Genomic DNA, 21650 nt, shown 5'->3' on the forward strand with positions numbered 1-21650 from the left:
TGAGAGAACATGTTTCTTGTTATGAGAACATCCTGTCAGACTTTCAAGTGTTGAAGAGCTGAGCTTCAAGTATGTTAAAAGTTTTAATGATGTCAGAAAGAATTTAAAAAAAATTATGCCCAAGTAATCTTGGAAGAAAATAAGTTGGAAAGAAATTAAGAATCTTTGGTGAGGTGCATGCATGTTTGAGTTGGTGAGAAATTCCACATATGCTAAGTGTAATGATATCCAGATATACATGCACTTAATTTAATCATTGGCCAAAATGAATTGTAAAAAAAAGGCAAAACAAAAGAAAGGATGGAAATGGAGGTTTTTCATGAATATTATATGAGCGGAGGAACAATGCAATCATTTTACATGAGAAAGAATTCAATACCCCAGAGTTCTACCATTAGCATAGCCATAAGCATGTGATTGTGCATGCGAATCCTTTATGACGAGACAGTGACATTAATTTTGTACTACAAAGGTCGAGATGAACACCTAGAACACTAACTCGTATACTGCTAACTATCTACAGTAGAGGCTTAGTAGTCTGTTTTTGACTATTAAAGCAACTTAAATATAATAGATCTTCATCATGACTCTGCTGTCAATATTAACTTTCTACTACAATTCTTTCCATCTTTCCTCCACACGTTTTGTCATCATTGGCAAAAGGAGATTCTTCTTCAGCAACATCCATGTTGTCTTGCTCATCCTCATCATTTTGGACTTCACCATTGACCTCAGGTTGTAGAGGGGGTTCACTATCAACAGAAACGACTGATGTGTTTCTTGATTTACTGAGCTCCACAACCAGGTCAGAAGAAGACTTCAGACCACACATGTGGGTTAGGACAGCCTTGTCCCAGCCACTGGTCATGAGGGAATCATCCAGTGGGCTCCAAGACAAACCGCGAACAAAGTCTGTGTGTATGTCACTCCGTAACCTGTAAAAATCAAATACTATAGTTTCATATGACTGACAAACTAAGTGTAAGTGGTATTCCTAGTTTTAATTGGAGTCAGTGCTAAAATTTATTTATCTTCCAAACCGTTGATGATATTTTGATGAAAATCAATGCCATAGAGAATCTTAAGTTTGAAGAAATTGATAGCAAAAGACTTACACTGCACTGTTATGGATTACATTTTGTACATTCACGATTTTGTCATCTGACACAGAAGCAAGCCATTCAGGGCTAAAAATGAAAATACAGTATAACATAATTAGATGGACGTGACCTGCTACCCATGCTCTAATTGGTCTAGAACTGTGATATATTAGAGCATGGAGCATGATACTAATGCACCCTCTCATATGCAACCTGCTTTGCAAAGAGGTGTTATATAAGATTTAAGCAATAATTAACTCTTCACACCTCTTGAGCTTTTAATGTCACTTCCTGGGTGCAGCATTACTGAATGGAGTATGGGAAATGCTGTTTTATTTCTTGAGTATTGATATAATTATGCACACTTTTCCTACCTTCTTGGTGAAAAAGCCACTTTATTTACAGCCCGTGTGTGAGGAGTATAACTAAATATAATCTTGGTCATATCTTTTATTGAATACACATGTACGCTACCATCTTCAAAACCTGACAAATAGATGAGTTAAATAAATTACTCATCGATATGTGGAAGAACATGAAACTGTGTATGTAAGTATATTTATAGTTACATTGGAAAGAACAGCAAAAATATTCAAAACCTTAATGATAAAAGGGTAACTTTTACAACGTGAAAAGATGAAAAAACTTACTAGCGTTCGAAAGGTCACAGTAAGTTTTTTCATCTTTTCTGTGTAAAATTTACCCTTTTATCATTACGGTTTCATTAGAAACACCGATGCAGCTCACACTGCAAATATATTTCAATCTTCATTGTGACCTTGAATAAACTTGATAAATTCTTTATCTGCAGGAAAACCTATGTATGATATTATCAATAATTGGCTGTAGGCTCTTGGCCAATAAGAAGCAATTTAGTGAGTTAAATTTATCATAAATACCTGTCGCAAAGAGGCTTGAATCCAATGGACTCCACGCTAAACAGTATGGTATACTTTCATACTTTGTAGGATCTAAAAAACAACAAAAAACCTTAAAGATTTCCTGAAACATCCTCTGGTAACGAGTGAAGTCAGGGTATGGCTAATTAACTCACTAAGTATGGAGATTACAAATTGTTAGACAAGTTTCTCTCATCTCGATAAGAGTTTATCATATTGACATAAGATTCTATTGTATACATATGTAAAATTGCAATGGCTATTTATTATGGGGGAGAAGGTTGAAGACAGACCTCAATAGCCACTTAATAATTAAGGGCTACGCCACCATTCTCTATGCATAAGATGTCCATCCATCCCCACTTCTTGGAATTTTCTGGGGTTAGATAACATGAAGCAAAATTCACACACAAAAAAATTGTACATACCAACAAGCTTCTTTGCAGGTTTGGCTTTCCTTGTATCCCATAATATTACACTACCATCCTATGACAATGAAAGTAAAAAAGTCATGGGATACCTGTGACTAAAGTTACCACAGGAATCCCAGTTTTGTTTCATGTAGCATTTTATTTTTACCTCAGATGCTGAAAGAAATAAATCTTGTTCAGTTCTACTACAGTCTATGTCTGAAACACTTTCTTTATGACCTAGAAATGAAATACTTTTAAGATCAATATTTTTTTTAAAATCTTACCAAAAATATTGTACTATCTATATGTTATGTCTTGTAAATTAGTATAGGAAATCGCATGATCTCAAGTACAATTTGGAAATTAATAGACACGAGTAATGTTTTGAAAGTTCTTGTAATTGCACGAGCCTTTAGGCGAGTACAATTAAAGAACTTTCAAAACATTACGAGTGTCTATTAGTTCCAAATTGTACGAGAAGATCGTGCAATTTTTTGGTTATAGTTCACTCAACAAAATTTCAGTAAAAAATGCGAAGCGACGCCGTTCATCTTTGTCTATTTGGCGGCCGATTTCCAGTCCATCGTGCAACTGAAATGCATAAAAAAGATTAGTTCTTATGGCTTTAAAATTTTATTTATGCTTTTTAAGTACAAAATGATAGAAAATAATTGTTTTGACATTGTTTTGGCCGTATTGCCATAGCGACTTAATTCGGTACTCCTACGGAGTACAATTAAGGCTATAATTGTACTCCTCTCGACCAATCAGAGTCGTGTAATTTTGTTGAGTGTACTATAAGTCCATTAATATAATAGTAAGTATGATGGCAACTCTAAATACAAAGTCTGTATGGTTAAGTATGAAGCCAGGTGTGTAAGAAAAATACTCATAACCACATGGAGTACTTAGTATCAGATCTAAGTGACTGTCAAGTTCAGGTTGATAAAGAAAAAAAATGCTTAATGTTTTCAGGTGCAAGTTTTTTAATCTATTAATGAAATCTCATTTGTTTGAGCATTTCTGATTATATGACCAGAAAAATAAAGTTTGTGTGAAAACTCAGCACAAATAACCATAATATTTACGGCCTGGAAAATACATATTTAACCCACATAATTGGCAAAAAACAAACTTCTAAATTCTAATTCAATCTACTGGTAGCCTTGTCAAGGTGGTTGCAAAACCACTTAGGCTTTTCATCCATCATGGAGTTGTAAATGTAATTCATATTTCTAGAAATAATTATAAATATTATATCCTAGTAAGCTGTTAGATGGATAAAATATTGTTTTATTTGTTGCTATACACACACACTAAAAAGAATAATTTATATTAGCATTATTATTTTATTTAAATACTCTCAGAAGTATAATAAATAAAATCTATCAATCAGCAATCAATATCTATAGTTATTATATTATCTAATCAATTTATTCAACCTTTAGAAATAGTATGTTAAAAAATTAAATGAACCAATGCTTTAAATAGTTCTTAAAGATCTGATAATCGTAAGGTCTTATCTTCCAGACACGCTATATACCATCCCCTAAATGCATCATTCATTTCCTTTGATATATTATGATTAATGACATGGATAATAATTACAGTCATAAATTTATTAATGATTTATTAGATAGTTAAGCCCTAACCCACCTTTGTATGTAATCATACATTGTTCGCTATTAAGATCCCACAATTTTATGCTGCAAAAAATAACACACATGTATATATATTAATGATCTACGATAATCTTGCCTAAGATCAGTTATAGGCATCAATTATTCAAACGAAAGATAGGATTAATGTCAAAAACATTAGAAAATTTCAAACAATCTGAAATCTAATCAATGGAAGTACAATTCGTGAAAAAAATATATTTCACAACTGAAAATAAATTGTAAAAACGGCAACATTTTATGAGGAAAATCTTACCTTCTGTCTCGACTTCCACTTATAATTCGTTTTCTAGCACAGTCCACACTAACAGAAGATACAATATCGTCGTGCTCCGTTAGTGAGGCTAAATTTTCTAGACCTGGTAGACTTCCAGTTTGCGCCCAGATTTCGACCGATCCATCATCTAAACCAACGACCATCCTACTCGAGTCTAACCACAGTACATCATTTATCCCTGCTTCTGTACAAGCTCTACCACTGCTGTATTCAGGATCTGGAGCTGTAGAAGCGTCTTTGAAGGTCCAAAGTGAACCATTCCAGATTCTACCGGTCATTGACGATGAAGCGACAGCCAACGTTCCATCTAAGACAACATAAACACCATAAGGCTCCTTAATATTTTGCGGATTAATATCTAAGGGGTTGAGCTATCAGTAAAGAGGGTCCTGGGGTGCTAATTTACCTTGTCCATGTGCAATCGCGTCTATATTTTGATAGACTTCTGAAGGAAGAACTTCCATTTTGGAATGTATTTTTTTACAGCACGTGCGACTGCGACTAAAATATTGACAGTTTGCGGTCAGCGGTTTCATCTTTGCACTGAAAGGGCCTTAATAGGTGATACAAGGGCCATAATACCACAAGGGGTACTAGGTTTGTTAATTTTTTTTAATATAAAGATATTTTACAGATATTTTAGAGTAAGGTACAATCATTCCAGCATTGGGGCAGCATGGTGCATAATAGACATTCAGTTCTCAAAACTTGTATGGGCTTCCTGTGGGTCAGTGTGATGTATAATGACTCACTTTGAGTGGCATGACACAGTGGGTCCAAATTGAGGTTGGATTTGATGTGCTCATAAATTTACTGTATTTACTCTCAACTTGAAGTTGTTTCATCATCACTCAAGCACATTGTTTCTTATGTTCCTTACATTCCATACAATTCTTTAGCTACTACCCTACTGGCACAGTCTCCCTGCTCAGTTTAGCCAGTGTAGCGGCTCTCGGGGGACCTTTCCTCCCCAGTCCCCTGAGAGATGCTACGCTGGCTATGCTCAGTTCACCACCCCCTCCCCCTCCCCCAGGGTAATCAGCTATCTGTCCATATCAAACTGTCAGAGGACTGATGCATGAAAAAACAGACACAAATGTTTCATTCAGAAACTTTATTTTATTATATGTTAATAAACAAATTGTACAAGATGTTTAAATGTTATGGTGTCTGCTTAATTTTTGTAGTAAAATTTGAAATATTTCTTTGCTCTTCAAGCTGACCATCCAAGCTGTTCCCTTTAGGATCTTCACCAATGATTTAATAATTCTATGACATCATACGTATATTCCAACCCACAGAAGAAGGAATAAAACTCCAAATCCCATGAAGAGAGAAGCAACAAGGGCAACCAGAAGCTCTTTATAGATGTCTCTTGTGTATTTAGTAGATGTTACTTCATAGCTGAAACACAAGTCAAGGTTTATTATAACAACTTGAACTGAATCGCATCATGAGTATAAACGTACAAATCTAGGAGAAGTTGACTGTGTGTACCTCAACTCCCTTTTCACATTTTACAAAGGACTGTTTTGAAAATTATGCAAAAAATATCATATTCAATAATGTATAATTTGTCATGTTTCTGAGAGCCCCTACCTCAGATCCTAGATAAACCTTTAAATAAATGTTGTGTTGGACTACTGACTGTAACATTGTAACATATTTTGACATTAATTTTGGCATTAATCAATACTCTTTGGTTGTTTCTTATCAGTCATAATGTTTTTAAAAGCATTTGAAGATTTTGAAGGTTATAACCAATCAAAACCAGACACATTTAAGATTACTTGCACGTTAATTAATTGACAAAGTAATAGTTCGATTTCTTTAAGAATTTTGTTTTGATAGAATTTCTTAGCTTGTCAATTATAATCAAAGCCTACGATTATCAAGTAGTTAAAGTAAGAATTATTTTCCTATGCTGTTTGCGAGAGATCGTTAGGGATGCACACGTAAGCACTAGTATAAACAATAGTAATAATATTGTCCTAAAGATGGATCGAGACTGTACGAAAGGATACACAAAGAACCAGGCCATAAAAAATATTCCAATCGCCAGCAAGACTATCGTCAGATGAGGAAAAACAGCTGGGTTGATAGGACTGGCATATCGGTTCATCGATTCCACCAACATTTCCTCCTAAAAAAATAATAAAACAAAAAATATAGTTTACAATTCATTCAAAATATCCAATAATCAGTATCGAAAGATCTCAAAATGAAGCTGATAACCATAAGATTAGGAATCAATGTATCTATATATGATTGATTTACGAAATAAAAATGGAGGATGGAGGGGGATTTTTACAGATTTTTAAGAGAAACTTACCATCTTGATACAAAAAATAAACAAAAGCTTCGAAGAGGAACAAAAAGACCGTTGCCTGGCTTTTGTCGGGGCTCAAGAAAACGTCTACATCGTTCGGAAAAGTATCGGTTAGAGTTCGGATTTTAAGAGAATCGCCGATGATATTTCCGATAGGTTATTGATTTAAGACTTTAATCCGAAGATTGAGCGCCATGTTTCTGGTTTGAAAAAATGAACACTAAAAAGAGGAAGGGAGGAGGAGAGACGTGGGAGAAAGGAGACGAAATACTACAAGGAGTAATTCTTGCCGATAGCTTTAATTTTAAATTTTTACCGATAACATTGGAAAGGCCGAGGGTAAGTTCATGAAAACAAACATACCAAGGGTAGACGTGAAATTTTCTTTTGCTATTTTCTTTCAATTCCAGATGCGCTTCCTTGTTGTTTGTTTGGGTCTAGTTTAGTTCTAGCGTAAAATAGCTATGCAATGGAGGTCTTTAAAACCAAATGCATTGTAAAATACCACAGCTAAATACTCCAGTTTCGAATTCTCAGTTTTACAGGGTAAGCCTCTGTTTGTATGGAAGCTTACTTTGAATATTCATGCATTCAAATGAAGGACCATGGAACTTCAAAGTATTCGTATTGTTGAAGTTGTGCATTCTTTACTTTGCCGTTGGTATTTGTAAATATTTAGATACTGATACGAGGCTAACGCTGAATAAATGAGTCTGTGATCAAAGACAAAGCCGTATTCATGGAGTGCATGCAACCATGTGACCACAACCTTCCCCCCCCACCCCCCCCACCCACTCCCCTTCCTGGAGCAGCACCTGTCTAGAAGCACCTTACCAGTAAATGAGAGAAGGGGGGATAGGAAAATAAACATGTATAGACAATATGGGGAGATGGTACTTTTGATATAAAATGTTTAATGGTTGAATTAGATTGTTTTTATCAGTTGACTGTTACTGGGGTTTGGCACATGCAACATACATTGCATTGTAGCCACAATGTCGTGGATTTAATAAAATATTTGATTATAGTTTGTTTTGTTGAGACAACTTGCATGGCAGCGGTGTCTTTCATCCTTTTAATCTTAATGCATGGGAAGGGATGTGAAGCAATACATAATCCAGCGTATTTGATATATATGTATATAATTACCGCTCTTTATTTTAGGCTTTGCTACCTTTGGTGAACTGCACTTTGTTGGACTACACTATAGAATTCCTGGTAGAAGCTGGGGTTGAGGAGATATTTGTATTCTGCTGTGCACATGCTGATCAAATAGTCAAACATTTAAAGTAAGACATTAAATCAATCACCTGTTCTTCAGTATATTTATAGCTGCTATTGTGGGTTCCCTGTGATATAGAGCAGTTTTCCTTTGTCTGTGAAAAGCTCACGGCATGAGCACGGTCGTGAAATGGCAAGGGATACACCAACCCAGAAATTGCTCTCCATCCAATCAAATACCTGGAACATGCACACTGTCATGCTAATCACATTTTGCAAAAAAAATCAGCCAATCAAAATTCTAGAAAGCATCACGCTCACAGCACAGCACAAAAACTGCTCTTTTAGTATTTGCAATAGAATGGTATCCAAGGTTATACTAACTCTATGGTTACAATCCTGATTAAAGCAGGTTACCAAGGTACATTAGGTAACCATGGTAACCATGTAATAATAGTAGTTCCATATGGTAACCATGACGAGAAGTCAGCTAGATTCTTATGGCAAACCATCGATATGTAAAATTTATCAAGAGTTAGAACCTAATTCACCATAGCCCAAAACATTTTTTTTGCTTTTTGGTAGTGACTCAAAATGGATGGGTTCCAGATCACCATGTGAAATTCATACTGTGATAGTAGAAAACTGTCTATCTACTGGTGATGCATTGAGGGAGATTGATAGAAAGGTAACCTTATTTTCTTGTGAAGTAAATTAATACTGCAGTTTTGAGTTCTCCATTGCCAGGGTTAGCCAAGATTTTGTGCAGAATATTCATGTATTCCATTGAAGGTCCATGGAAATTCAGAGTTTTTGTATCATTGAAGTTGTGCATTCTTTATTTTACTGTTGGTATTTGTGAATATTCAGACGCTGATACAAGACTAAGCCTTTGAGTAAATGAGTCTGTAATCAAGGAACACAGCAGTTATTTATAATTTTATCAGTTTATTTATAATATAGATATAAAGGGAGGTACACAAGCTTATCAGTTTGCAACTGTAATGTGTTTAACCTTGTTAAATAAAGTTATTATTATTATTATTATTATTATTATTATTATTTATCATCTATTTACTTATTGTTTATTTTAGTCCCTCATCAGGTCAGACTTTGTTCTTGTTAGTGGAGATGTTGTCTCCAACATGAAACTAAAACATGTTCTTAATGAACACAAGTAAGTTCAAAGAATGTTAATCGAAGTATTATGATCATCCGGGTGGATGTAGTCCTGAGAAGGACTGTTTGATGTGACTGATGTTTTGACAACCTGAGCAGAAGATATCTTCAGAGTCAAGAAGATGACTTCCGCTCAGGATGTCGAAACGTCAGTCACATCAAACAGTCCTTCTCAGGACTACATCCACCCGGATGATCATAATACTTCAATTAACATTTATGCACCTGGGTTCAGACTGATCTATACAATAAGTTCAAAGAACTAACAAGACTATCTCAGAATAAGCACTATTATAAAGCTGTAATATTATGTTGAATTTCTTCTTATTCAATACTGACAAGAAAGTACATGTAGTAATACCGCGGTACATAGGGGAATGACACACACAGCAGAAAACAGTAAAACAGGTCTTTGATTATAAATATTGTAGACCTATGTATGTGGGGTGTACAAGGTTGAAGTTCATCCATTCTTTTTCTTTAATTTTCTTCTTGTTGTAATGTGTAGAGCAAGACGTCAAAAGGATAAATCATCAATTATGACCATGGTATTCAAAACAGCAAACCCTGGACACAGAACAAGGTAATAAATTTTGTTATAAGATAACTGTAAAAAGTCTTGTTTTCTAATTGGATGGGAGAACATTGCTTCATGAGAGCATCGAAGTACACAGGCAGCCATGTATCCTAAAAAGTCAAACTAAAGAACTGAATTTTACTGGTTTTTTCTCTAGGTGTCGGGAAGATGATACAGTACTTGCTTTAGATTCTTCAACCAACAGAGTATTATTCTATGAAAGAACAATAAAGAGAAAGAAGTTTGAATTTCCACTGGTAAAAAAATAATTTATTTTATATACTTATGATACTTTATGACCAGCCACCAATTGTTCCCTAACAACCAACCAACGATCAACCAACTTAAAACAGCCGCAGATTGTTGACCATCAGTCAGTCGATGCATAGTCGATAGTCAGACAACTATTTCCAAACAATCAGTGAACGATCGTCTGATTGTTGATTATATGTGTCAGCTGGTCATAAAGTATTTTATTTACAACCTTTTTTCATTATATTGAGCTTGTTGACCATTTTATTATTCAGCTTCTCAAAGCAAGGATTTTTTATGATATCAAAGTCATAAACATTTCATACTGCCAAGTTGTGAGTGATTGGCAAGTGTTTTATAGTGTCTGTGCCATCATTGATGTGCTTTGAGTTTTCACAGACATGGAGAATCTTCTTTTCTTTCTATATACACAGAAGCATGTTTTCCAAGCTGAAGCTCTCACCAAAGACTGTAATTCACAGCTTAATACATCTCAAAAATCTATTATATACATAATAAATTTGATTGATGGGCTGATAATGACAATATATATATTATTTGTTAATGACACTATAATTTGATTTGTTTAATGACAGTGAACTCTGTTTGTTTAGACTTTGTTTGCCGACAATCATAATATTCAGCTAAGATATGACCTCTTGGACTGCCACATCTGTATCTGTTCTACACAGGTAAAGCAACTTCCTTTCTCTTATATTATAATAGTACCCAAGACAAGTCACCCTTGGGGAAAGTGACAGATATGACCCTTATAACTAAGTTTATCAGTAATCAACGCCAGAAGTACAGCAGTGGTGCAGCTGACAACAAAGCCGAACTAAAAGCATGTGAAGGTGCCTCTTGTTGCTGCTATACAGCCCATGTGTGATCCCAGAGTACAGCTCTAGAGTAGATAGTCAATTTGTCATGAATTGTATCTATTTCTTCACAGGTTCCCCATCTCTTTACAGACAACTTTGACTATCAAACAAGACAAGATTTCATCAAAGGAATTCTCATCAATGAAGATGTAAAGTATTTAAATGAATTCAGAATTACTAAAGACGTTACTGGTTTACTCTGAAAGCTAAAGGGAGAGCACTTGGCATAAAATACAACAATGTTTTCTTTTATTTTTATGGGATTATTCCAGAAGGATTGATTGGCATTTATAACCTCACTATTTTTTTAATCTATCAAAATAGACCTTTGTAGCTCTTGCATAATGTTTTCCCAATAGCCCATTTCCGAGATATGCTTTGCTTGTCACACACAAAGGTTTCAGTATGAGGCTAGGTGCTAAATGCTCGGTCATTCGTGACAGGCAGTAAGAATAAATTTAATTTAGCATGTAGCATCATACTGAAACCTTTGTGCGTGACAATTGAAGCATATCTCGGAGGTGGGCCATTCAGTCCACATGTCATTCAATCCCTAGAGTATTATTCCTTTGTTTAATGGTTGTGCACGAGAAAACATATGAATATGGATACAACAAACAAAGAATCTTATTCTCAAGGGAATACGTTGTCTTCTTTTCTTTAGATTTTGGGGAACCAGATTCACTGTAACATTATAAATGACACTTATGCTGCTAGAGTATCTAACTTTTACATGTATGATGCTGTAAGGTAATGCTCATTTTACAGCACAACGAGCAAAAGTATGACCACATTTTAGGTATTTGCACACATACTTCTGTGCACTGGCTTTTTCCTGCCTAATGAGCATTTGCTTACCTTATTATTTTGCAGCCAGCAGTGCATCCAAATGTGTTGTTGAATGTACAGAAGCTAGCAAGAAGTATAGACGTATGCAAATACAGTACATTTATTTAAACGTGGTCATACTTTTGTGCATTGCACTGTAATACTATTCAAAGAAAACTTAAATTTAAACTAACCAAACTTAATTTCTGATCTAAGTCAGGGCACTGCTAACTCATACATTGGAATCGGGATTTAGTCTGGTAAAATCTGTAGAACCTACAAAAAACCCTCAAATCAAGGGAGAGACGTAATAAACTCTACCTCCCATTTTCTGTCAAGTGCAGGAACTGAGCTTCAACTTGAGACCATGAGGTTAAAATCAAGTCTATAGACCCCTTGCAGCACGTCAGAATGCAGCTCAATTTGGAGGACAAAACAATAGGTTTTCAATTCTCAGGAGATTGAAATTCTTTTGTTTTGTCCTCCAAATTGAGCTGCTTTGACGTCACCCGCAGTTGGAGTATTACTGCTATGCCAGCCTTGTTTCCTGTAATAATAATCATTCATCATGATAATAATATGAGGGTCCAAATTCATTTGATGTGTTTTTAAATTTAAAGAACCATTCGAAAAAGGATTTGGTTATTTAATGTTATTCAATTCGATTCCATTTTTTTAGTAAAGACATCCTTCATCGCTGGTCATATCCTATTGTTCCAGACAACAGCTCATTCTTCATGGAAGATTCATACAGCTATATCAGGCATAATTTATATCTAGATAAAGATCTATCTCTAGCAAGGTAAAAAGTTGATACACTTAACAGTAATGTGACTCCCTTCCCACATCTCCATTTTTCCTTTTATTTTCACTGCTATAGTGGTCCCTAGTCTAGCAAATGGCAACACCTTTCCCATTTTCTTTTTTTCCCTTTAATTTTCATTTTCTATAGTAACATGATTTGCTATACTTTTTCTATCTAGTCAGACTAGACAATGGCAACATATTTCCCATTTTCTTTACTTTTTCTTTTCATTTCCTATAGTCAAAGGCTGGCTTTATCTTCCCTAGTCTAGACAATGGCAATTAAACATATTTCCCATTTTCATCTTTCTTTTTTTTCCATTCCTATATTGGTAATATGGCTTTAACTTCCCTAGGCATCAACCTTTTTTATTTCCATTTTCCCATATTCCTCTTTCATTTCCCAAAATAATCATACAGATATCTTAAATTTCTAAGAATGAAAACAGTGCACTTGCCATTTCCCTTTTTTCTCTCATTTCCCATCTTGGCAAAACAGGTCATATCCATTGCATTCAGGTCAAAGGAGAGGAACTATATCATGTGTGAACATTTAAGAACCAAAAAATGGCATTTGTTGATAAAGTTTTGAAATTCATTTCTTTCTGATTTTTCTTTAAAGGGATTGTGAATTGAAAGAAAACCTCATCATTGGTTGTGGTACATCTGTTGGGACAGGGACTGTTCTTTCTAACTGTGTCATTGGGAAAAATTGTACCATAGGTAAACTAGACATATTATTTTTTTTGAATAATGGGATTTATATGTTATAGAAATAAGGACTTCTCCAAAACAATTGAGCTAGTTGCTTATGGTGTCTTGATGGAATGAGTGAATGTCTGGTCTGGAAGTGAGTTTCAAATTACAAATTGTAATAAATTTGAGGCTGAGGTTAATCATGATGTTGGCAAATGATAGTGGTGGTTGTGATAGTAGTAATGATGGTGATGATATGACGGTGGTGATGGTTATGATGATGATATATGATGGTGGTGATAAAGGTGGTAATGATGATGATACATGATACATAATGGTGGTGTGATGGTGGTGATGATGATGGTGGTGATGATAATGGTGGTTGTGATAGTACTAATGATGGTGATGATATATGATGGTGGTGATGATAGTGTTGATGATGGTGGTGATGATGATGATTATGATTATGATACATGATGGTGGTGTGATGATGGTGTTGGTGATGGTGATCACGATATGTTGGCAGATGATAGTGTTGGTTGTGATAGTAGTAATGATGGTGATGATATATGATGGTGGTGATGATGGGGGTGATGATGATGACTATGATAATGATACATGATGGTGGTGTGATGATGGTGAGGGTGATGGTGGTGATGGTGATGATGATGATATTTGATGGTGGTTGTGATGGTAGTAATGATGGTGATGATACAGTATATGATGTTGGTGATGATGGTGGTGGTGGTGATAATTATGATGATAATACATGATGGTGGTGTGGTAGTGTTGATGATGATGATGATGGTGATACATTATGGTGGTGTAATGATGATGGTGGTGTAATGATGATGGTGGTGTAATGATGATGGTGGTGTAATGATGATGGTGGTGATGATGGTTATACATTATGGTAATGGTGATGATGATGGTGATGATGGTGGTGTGATTATGATGATGATGGTGGTGTGATGATGGTGATACATTATGGTGGTGTGATGATGGTGATGGTGGTGTTGATGGCGATGATAATGATAATGATGGTGATGAAGGGGACAGTAATTGTGTTGTTGATAGTTGACATTGTTGATAGTAATGCGTAAAGATGATGATGATTGTGCCTTGTGGTCATGGTAGGGTAGTTATGCTATGATGACATTGTTGATTATGATGATGTCGGATGATGATAATGATTTTCAATAATGATATTGTTTCTGCACCAGGTGATAATGTAACCATACAAGGTGCTCATCTTTGGGATAATGTAGTGGTAGAGAGTAACTGTATCATATCTGATTCCATCCTGTGCTCAGGTGCTCACATCAAAAAGTAAGTACCCGGTAATTAGAGCTGTTTTGGTATGACTGTGAAAAAGTCAGTGTGGTATGTGTGCCTTGCCGCAACTGTGATGTTTTCTAGACTTTGGATTGGGGGATTTATTTCTCACGCAATGTGATTGGTCGGACAGTGCCATGACATTGGGGTGACCATGTCTGCGCCATGTTTCAGACATTTGATTGGATGAAGAGTAAATTCTCGTGCAATGTGATTGGTCTGGCATATGCCTTGCCCGTGTTCGTGCCGTGAGCTTTTCACAGTCATACGAAAACTGCTCTAAAGACTGATCCACTGCAACAGCAGTCATAACCAATGTCAATTCCATAGGGTCACTTGTAGTGTATTGACCCATTAGCCTCACTTGCATGACTTAATAACAAGAGATTTATTTGATGGCTGTACAACAATTGCACAGTCTTCATTATTTAGTAAACATTGATTATTTTGTTCATTTAATCTGCAGGGATGTCTCTATAACCACAGGTTCTCTGGTATCATTTAATGTAAGTCATCTTTGTCTTTTAATTTCTCATCTTAATTGGTAAAAGTAACGAGTGTGTGTTTGTAGGGTGTTGCAAGTTGTTGGTAAGTTGTTGGTAGTGTTGGAATAAAGAATTAGTAGCAAAGGGTGACTTAGGATGAGGGGTGCCAGTAGCGATTGATACAGTGTCAGTGAGTTGTCAGGAGGGTGTTGGTATCGGTATCATTAGTATGTTGGTAGGGTGGCTAGAGATAGGGTGCCAATACAGTGTTGGTATGGTGTCAGTAAGGTGTTGGTAGGGTGTCTTTAGGGTGTTGAGATAAGGTGTCAGTAGGGTATTGGTATGGTGTCAGTAGGGTGCTGGTAAGGTGTCTTTAGGGTGTTGAGATAGGGTATCAGTAGGGTGTTGGTATGGTGTCAGTAAGGTGCTGGTAGGGTGTCTTTAGGGTGTTGAGATAAGGTGTCAGTAGGGTGTTGGTAGAGTGTCAGTAGGGTGCTTGTAAGGTGTCAGTAGGGTATTGGTATGGTGTCAGTAGGGTGTTGGTATGGTGTCAGTAGGGTGTTGGTATGGTGTCAGTAGGGTGTTGGTAAGGTTTTAGAAGGTTGTAAGTAGGATGTAGGCAGAGTATCAGTGGGTTGTTGGTAAGGTATCAGACAGTCGTAAGTAGGCTGTAGGTAGATTGTGGTTTAACATTTATCAAGGGCAGTTTGCTTAACATATTTATTGTCTGCCTATTAACTATGTGTTGGTTCCTTCATCTTTCATGAATGATTTTAATATATGCATTTTTTTTTTGTCTGTAGGTTGTTATTGGCCCTGATATTAAACTCAAACCCAGATCTAGAGTTACACTAAAGCAAAAACAAGATGACGAAGGGGACTTTGGTATGGAGGATTTATCACTAGAGGACAAACAAGAGACTCAAGAACCACCAGGTAGGGAAGGCTATCTTCCATGTGGGGTGGGGTGGGGGATAGGGATAGAGGGGATACCCACTTACCGGGGGACCCCACTCTTAGATGTATCCCTATTTCTGCGCTGGAATGCCTCAAAATGCAGGAAGCAGCATCTATAATAATGTAAAATTGTAAAATTTGATATCTGTTTCTTAGTTGAGTTGCAGTTAATCTAGAATCTTTCCTTATCGTTGCTAGGGTTCAATGCCGAAGATGTTGGTGAAGAAGGTCAAGGTTACCTATGGTTACATAGTGATGACATTGATAGTGATGATGATGATGAAAACCGTGAGCTTGATCTATGGGGTAGGTAATACTGTCAACATGAAATGAAAATTTAAAAAAAATATGATTTTAAGATGATGATGATTTTAAAAGGTGTAGTTTTTGATGATGATAAATGATGATGAAGATACAGTAGTAATGGTTGTGATAAGAAGTGATTGCTGATGATGAAGATACAGTAGTAATGGTTGTGATAAGAGTTGATTGCTGATGATGAAGATACAGTAGTAATGGTTGTGATAAGAGGTGATTACTGATGATGAAGATACAGTAGTAATGGTTGTGATAAGAGTTGATTGCTGATGATGAAGATACAGTAGTAATGGTTGTGATAAGAGTTGATTGCTGATGATGAAGATACAGTAGTAATGGTTGTGATAAGAGTTGATTGCTGATGATGAAGATACAGTAGTAATGGTTGTGATAAGAGTTGATTGCTGATGATGAAGATACAGTAGTAATGGTTGTGATAAGAGGTCATTGCTGATGATGATGATAGTATTGGTTGGGATAAGAGTTAATATACTGTATTTATTGAAATTCATGATGATAGTAATAATGATAAGACTTGGTGTTGCTGATGCATTTCATGATGATGACAATTATTTCTGATAATGATGATAATGGTAGTGCTGTGGCTGGTGATGATGATGTTGGTGATCAATGGTGATGATGATGATGATGCTGCTGCTGCTGATGATGATGGTGGAGATGATGGTTGATGATGATGATGATGATGATGCTGCTGCTGCTGCTACTGCTGATGCTGATGGCAGTGGTAGTGGTTATGAGGATGATGATATAATGATACCTACTAATAGATATTGATCATACAGGTGAGGAGAGGGAGAGCTCCAGTGAAGATGAAGTGAGTTCAATCAGCAGTGAAGAGAGCCTTGAACCAGAGAGCCCACCTCCTGAGGACTCTAGTTGTAAGTCAAAACATCTTTGATCCATATTATTTAGCAAATTGACACCAGTTTTTAATGTCTGTCAGTGACTCAGTCACTACAGTTAGTCAGTCAGTCAGTCTGCCAGTGAGTCTGTCTGTCCATGATGAGCATTTTTTCATGCACCCATGCATTCATTGGGTCCGTCAGTCAGCCAGTCAGTCGTTTTGTCTGTCTGTCTGTTTGTATATCAGTCATTGGTTGACTGGTTACTCATTCAGCTGTCAATACTTACAAGGACGGTGTATTTTTTAATGTTTTGTCTAGTGTTTTATAATGAAGTACTTGAGACCATCCGCCATGGAGTAGCTGATAAAGTATCACCGGACAACATGGTCCTGGAGATCAACGCTTCTAAGTATGTACTACACTTAGGTGGCTTTCTTTACATCACCCAGTAACATTAGCCAATCAGAACATAATCATGTGTCAATCAATCTTGTCTTCACTGGCTGCAGGTTCGCGTACAATGTTACATTTCGTGATGTCAATCAATCGATGGTCAAAGCATTGCTAGAGACGTCCCTGCCTGATAATACAATGGACAAACGATCCCAAGCAAAATCACTGAAAAAGGCTAGTCTTACTTTTTTGTTGTCCTGGCTTTTAATTCAATTTACGTGCTTGCTTGCTTGCTTGCTTGCTTGCTTGCTTGCTTGCTTGCTTGCTTGCTTGCTTGCTTGCTTGCTTGCTTGCTTGCTTGCTTGCTTGCTTGCTTGCTTGCTTGCTTGCTTGCTTGCTTGCTTGCTTGCTTGCTTGCTTGCTTGCTTGCTTGCTTGCTTGCTTGCTTGCTTGCTTGCTTGCTTGCTTGCTTGCTTGCTTGCTTGCTTGCTTGCTTGCTTGCTTGCTTGCTTGCTTGCTTGCTTGCTTGCTTGCTTGCTTGCTTGCTTGCTTGGCTTGCTTGCTTGCTTGCTTGCTTGCTTGCTTGCTTGCTTGCTTGCTTGCTTGCTTGCTTGCTTGCTTGACGGTGAGTTTTATTATTAGTTTATTTGTATTTTCATCAGACATTAGATCACCTCAAACCCTTAATGGAGAAGTACATCAGAGATGCAGACGGACAGAAAGACCTGATCATTTATGCTGAGGTAAACGTCACAAGCCTTGTCACAAGCCTTTCTTTTGGTTCTCCAGTTTTTATCCCTCAACAAAACTGCAAAATTCCAATTCGATCTGTGAGTTAGCCGTGCCCTGACTTAGATCAGCCAAGAGGTTGTTTCAGGGTTTGATCTGTGAGTTAGCCATGCCCTGACTTAGATCAGCCAAGAGGTTGTTTCAGGGTTTGATCTGTAAGTTAGCCATGCCCTGACTTAGATCAGCCAAGAGGTTGTTTCAGGGTTTGATCTGTGAGTTAGCCATGCCCTGACTTAGATCAGCCAAGAGGTTGTTACAGGGTTCAATCTGTGAGTTAGCCATGCCCTGACTTAGATCAGCCCAGAGGTTGTTTCAGGGTTTGATCTGTGAGTTAGCAGTGCCCTGACTTTGATCAGCCCAGAGGTTGTTTCAAGGTTCAATGCGTGAGTTAGCCATGCTCTGACTTAGATCAGAGGTTGTTTCAGGGTTTGATCTGTGAGTTAGCCATGCCCTGACTTTGATCAGCCCAGAGGTTGTTTCAGGGTTCAATGCGTGAGTTAGCCGTGCCCTGACTTAGATTAACCCAGAGGTTGTTTCAGGGTTTGATCTGTGAGTTAGCCGTGCCCTGACTTAGATCAGCCCAGAGGTTGTTTCGGGGTATCGATAAGATTTAAAGGTATAATAACAACTAAGAAGCGCCAGAAACACCTCTCTTCAACATAATTTTCCTAAAACTTACTCAAATTGTATAAACTGCGTCCTTTTCACCATTTTTTGTTTGTTTCCCAGGAATTCTTCGCTCTTAACAAGTGGTGCAACGCCATGCTTCAGATCTACCTCAATCACCTCTACAACGTGGATCTCCTTGAAGAGACGGTTATCCTTAGTTGGCATGCCAACCCTGGCGTACATGATGACCATGTCGTGGAATCACAGAAAAAACTACTACGAGAAAGGGTAAGGCTGCATTCATGATGTATGGCAGAGGGAGGGGGCAGGTTAAATTTAGGGGGGCCGGGAAAATTTTGGTAAGAAAAAGGGGGGATGGACAAATTTTGGAAGAAGCTACAAGCCTTGCTTCGGGGGGATCGTATTTTTTTGCATGACTTTAAGGGGGGTGTTAAGAATTATTCTGGACACTTCAAATTTTCCCCTGCCCCCCTCCCCCTCTGCCATACATTATGAACGCAGCCTAAGTTTGAAGTAGGGCAAAACTAGACATTCGTTCGTTTGTGTCATTCCCTTGAGAATAGGATTCTCTGTTTAAGTTGTATCCATATTCATCGGGAATAGCATATGGTCTGTAATGGAAAAACATCGCAACAAGACGAATGAAGTCTATTTCCACTAGAATAGATCCTGGTTTACAGCACGAACCTGCGTAGGCGAGCGGAAAGTGTCGAAGGAGACGTTTTTTTAATGCCTTTATATTTTCGAAATCGTGAACTGTATTATAACTACTATGTTTTTCTATGGGTTTAGGGAAAGAAAAACATAGTAGTTTTGATTCAGTTCACGATTTCGAAAATATGAAGGCATTTAAAAAACGTCTCCTTCAACACTTTCCGCTCGCCTACGCAGGTTCGTGCTGTAAACCAGGCATAACTAGTCGAATAAAATTACTGCAGTCAACTCGGCTCCAATGATTGCTGCCCAGAGTTCTTTTCGGTCCAGTCGCGTAGGCTTGAGATGGTCGACGACAACGCTTTTTGAATTGACTGTATACTCTAGGAATTGTCGGGTGGTATGAAATGGGAAAATATTACTCCCAAGCTAAGAGGATCTATTCTAGTGGAAATAGACTTAATTCGTCTTGTTGCGATTGTTTCTCGCCATTATTATCTTTACTACTAGCGAGACAATCAATAAGCCTGAAGCGAGATGACGTTTTACCCCCGTCTCTAGACCATAATCCTTTTCACACTGCTTTTGTTCTTTAATTATGACTATTGTTCCTGTATTCTCTAAGGAATCAAAAATTTTAATATGAAAGAATTTTAAAAACTATTATGGTATAGAGTCGGGGGTAAAGCGTCATCTCGCTTCCAGCTTATTCAAAACGAAAATTTAACCGCTTCAGTGATTTTTAGACGTATTAGCTTTCGATCCAGTCGCGTAGGCTTGAGTCGGTCAGCGACAACGTTTTTTTTAAATGACTTTTTCTTTGTTTAACGGTTGCGTATGAGGAAAGCAAATGAATATGGATACATCTTAAACAAAGAATCTTATTCTCAAGAGAATAACGCGTGGTTTGACCAGATTGAGGGGAAAAAACGCCCAAGGTAATATGGTCTTTTGGACGTGATTCAATACAAGAGCAGAATCATAACTTCTTACATTTTGCTAATGTTCAACACAGTCTCCCATACAAAAGCTTAGTGGAGTGGAATGGTTAGGAAACCTATTCTATGTTTTTATTCGATCTGACTAGTTATGCCTGGTTTAAGAGAATAACACGTGGTTTGACCGGAATGAAGAAAAAAATACGCCCAAGGTTATATGGTTTATACTATTAGAGCAGAGCAGACAAGAGCAGTATCACAACTTCTTACATTTTGCTAATGTTCAACACAGTCTCCCATACAAACGCTTATGGAATATTCAATAAATTTATATTCAATGCCCTTTTTCCTGTATTTTGCAATATTATAAGCTGAAACTCCGCCTAATATCAAGGTGCTCTTCCCATTTCTGTTGTTTATTTTGATGCAACTGCTTAGCTTTAAGCGGTTACGTCACGTGACTTAATAGTATATGACGGCTATGGCGTCTTATGTTCCCCAATATCTAGAATTGATTAAAAGCAGGAAATAACTTAATAACACAATTGTGGACAGAAAGATTTTTCATAAGTTTTGTCGTGATTACAGAAAATTTCAGCGACAATTTCTCGCGTTCCTAATAACCAATTTACTAGTAATATCAAATAAACCAAGTGTGTTAATTCTTTTGACCACAGGTTTTGCCATTCATTAAATGGCTAAAAGAAGCCGAAGAAGAAAGCGAGGACGAAGACGAGGATGATGATTAGAGCCAGTGGTATCCTTAGAAGTCGGTATTACAGTTGTAATCATGGTAGAAATTGAAAAGATCAATAAACAAGGGCTTATATACTTCAGTATACTTCAGTACTTCAACTAATAATAACTCTATTTTTTGAATTTTCCGTAATGACCTTTTTCGGAAAGAAAAAAAAATTCATTCCTCAATTTTGCTTGTTCTCGCAATTACTTGTTTTTATTCTGAAGGGACAGTTAAAGTACATATCGAGTGTGGCGTAGAAAAAATAACAGCTAATTAAAACTACTGATATACTGCTCGGCACGATATAGAAACCCTTGTCTCTTGGAACAACTGAAGCCTATATCCGTTGCTTAGTAACGGTTGGTGTATACAGACACCTTAAAATATCTTCACCAAATATTCTGCTCG

General features: G+C 36.9%; 3 protein-coding genes across 3 annotated transcripts; 1 reads left to right on the forward strand and 2 right to left on the reverse strand.

Annotated features, from left to right (window-relative positions):
• Nucleotides 1-54: 54 nt before the first annotated feature.
• Nucleotides 55-4861, reverse strand: LOC116306902 (methylosome protein WDR77). The gene is made up of 9 exons (XM_031717040.2): nucleotides 4775-4861; nucleotides 4348-4675; nucleotides 4069-4118; nucleotides 2579-2649; nucleotides 2428-2485; nucleotides 2000-2071; nucleotides 1475-1586; nucleotides 1116-1187; nucleotides 55-935 (listed from the first exon to the last, which is right to left on the reverse strand). Exons 1-9 carry the CDS (start codon nucleotides 4830-4832, stop codon nucleotides 602-604), a joined length of 1155 nt encoding a protein of 384 aa, XP_031572900.2. The 5' UTR covers nucleotides 4833-4861; the 3' UTR covers nucleotides 55-601.
• Nucleotides 4862-5467: 606 nt separating this feature from the next.
• LOC116306875 (dolichyl-diphosphooligosaccharide--protein glycosyltransferase subunit TMEM258) lies at nucleotides 5468-6796 on the reverse strand. The gene is made up of 3 exons (XM_031717007.1): nucleotides 6701-6796; nucleotides 6393-6511; nucleotides 5468-5772 (listed from the first exon to the last, which is right to left on the reverse strand). Exons 1-3 carry the CDS (start codon nucleotides 6701-6703, stop codon nucleotides 5646-5648), a joined length of 249 nt encoding a protein of 82 aa, XP_031572867.1. The 5' UTR covers nucleotides 6704-6796; the 3' UTR covers nucleotides 5468-5645.
• A 78-nt stretch (nucleotides 6797-6874) lies between these two features.
• On the forward strand, nucleotides 6875-21336 carry LOC116306968 (translation initiation factor eIF2B subunit epsilon). Its single transcript, XM_031717108.1, has 21 exons — nucleotides 6875-7036; nucleotides 7862-7986; nucleotides 8504-8606; nucleotides 9013-9095; nucleotides 9606-9680; nucleotides 9832-9931; nucleotides 10541-10618; nucleotides 10879-10956; nucleotides 11472-11557; nucleotides 12315-12437; nucleotides 13062-13162; nucleotides 14359-14464; nucleotides 14937-14976; nucleotides 15759-15891; nucleotides 16111-16218; nucleotides 17034-17129; nucleotides 17415-17505; nucleotides 17606-17723; nucleotides 18152-18232; nucleotides 19008-19175; nucleotides 21178-21336. Exons 1-21 carry the CDS (start codon nucleotides 6911-6913, stop codon nucleotides 21247-21249), a joined length of 2091 nt encoding a protein of 696 aa, XP_031572968.1. The 5' UTR covers nucleotides 6875-6910; the 3' UTR covers nucleotides 21250-21336.
• Nucleotides 21337-21650: the final 314 nt, after the last annotated feature.

Source organism: Actinia tenebrosa, unplaced genomic scaffold (assembly GCF_029948245.1).
Source record: "Actinia tenebrosa isolate PJP-AT-01 unplaced genomic scaffold, QUT_ActTen_1.0 PGA_scaffold16__25_contigs__length_10494907, whole genome shotgun sequence".
In the NCBI taxonomy this organism is placed as follows: domain Eukaryota; kingdom Metazoa; phylum Cnidaria; class Anthozoa; order Actiniaria; family Actiniidae; genus Actinia; species Actinia tenebrosa.

Bases quoted from the DNA above. Each gene is read 5' to 3' on its own strand.
- LOC116306902 (XM_031717040.2), bottom strand. From the start codon at position 4,832: ATGGAAGTTCTTCCTTCAGAAGTCTATCAAAATATAGACGCGATTGCA. The intron at 2,486-2,578 runs GTAAAAATAAAA...TCATTGTCATAG, and splicing joins TATTTCTTTCAGCATCTGAG to GATGGTAGTGTAATATTATG. The intron at 1,587-1,999 runs GTATTTATGATA...TCTATTTGTCAG, and splicing joins TTCAAGCCTCTTTGCGACAG to GTTTTGAAGATGGTAGCGTA.
- LOC116306875 (XM_031717007.1), bottom strand. The intron at 5,773-6,392 runs GTATCCTTTCGT...CTTGTGTTTCAG, and splicing joins TTTATGGCCTGGTTCTTTGT to CTATGAAGTAACATCTACTA.
- LOC116306968 (XM_031717108.1), top strand. From the start codon at position 6,911: ATGAACACTAAAAAGAGGAAGGGAGGAGGAGAGACGTGGGAGAAAGGA. The intron at 14,465-14,936 runs GTAAGTACCCGG...TTTAATCTGCAG, and splicing joins TCAGGTGCTCACATCAAAAA to GGATGTCTCTATAACCACAG. The intron at 17,506-17,605 runs GTATGTACTACA...CACTGGCTGCAG, and splicing joins CTGGAGATCAACGCTTCTAA to GTTCGCGTACAATGTTACAT.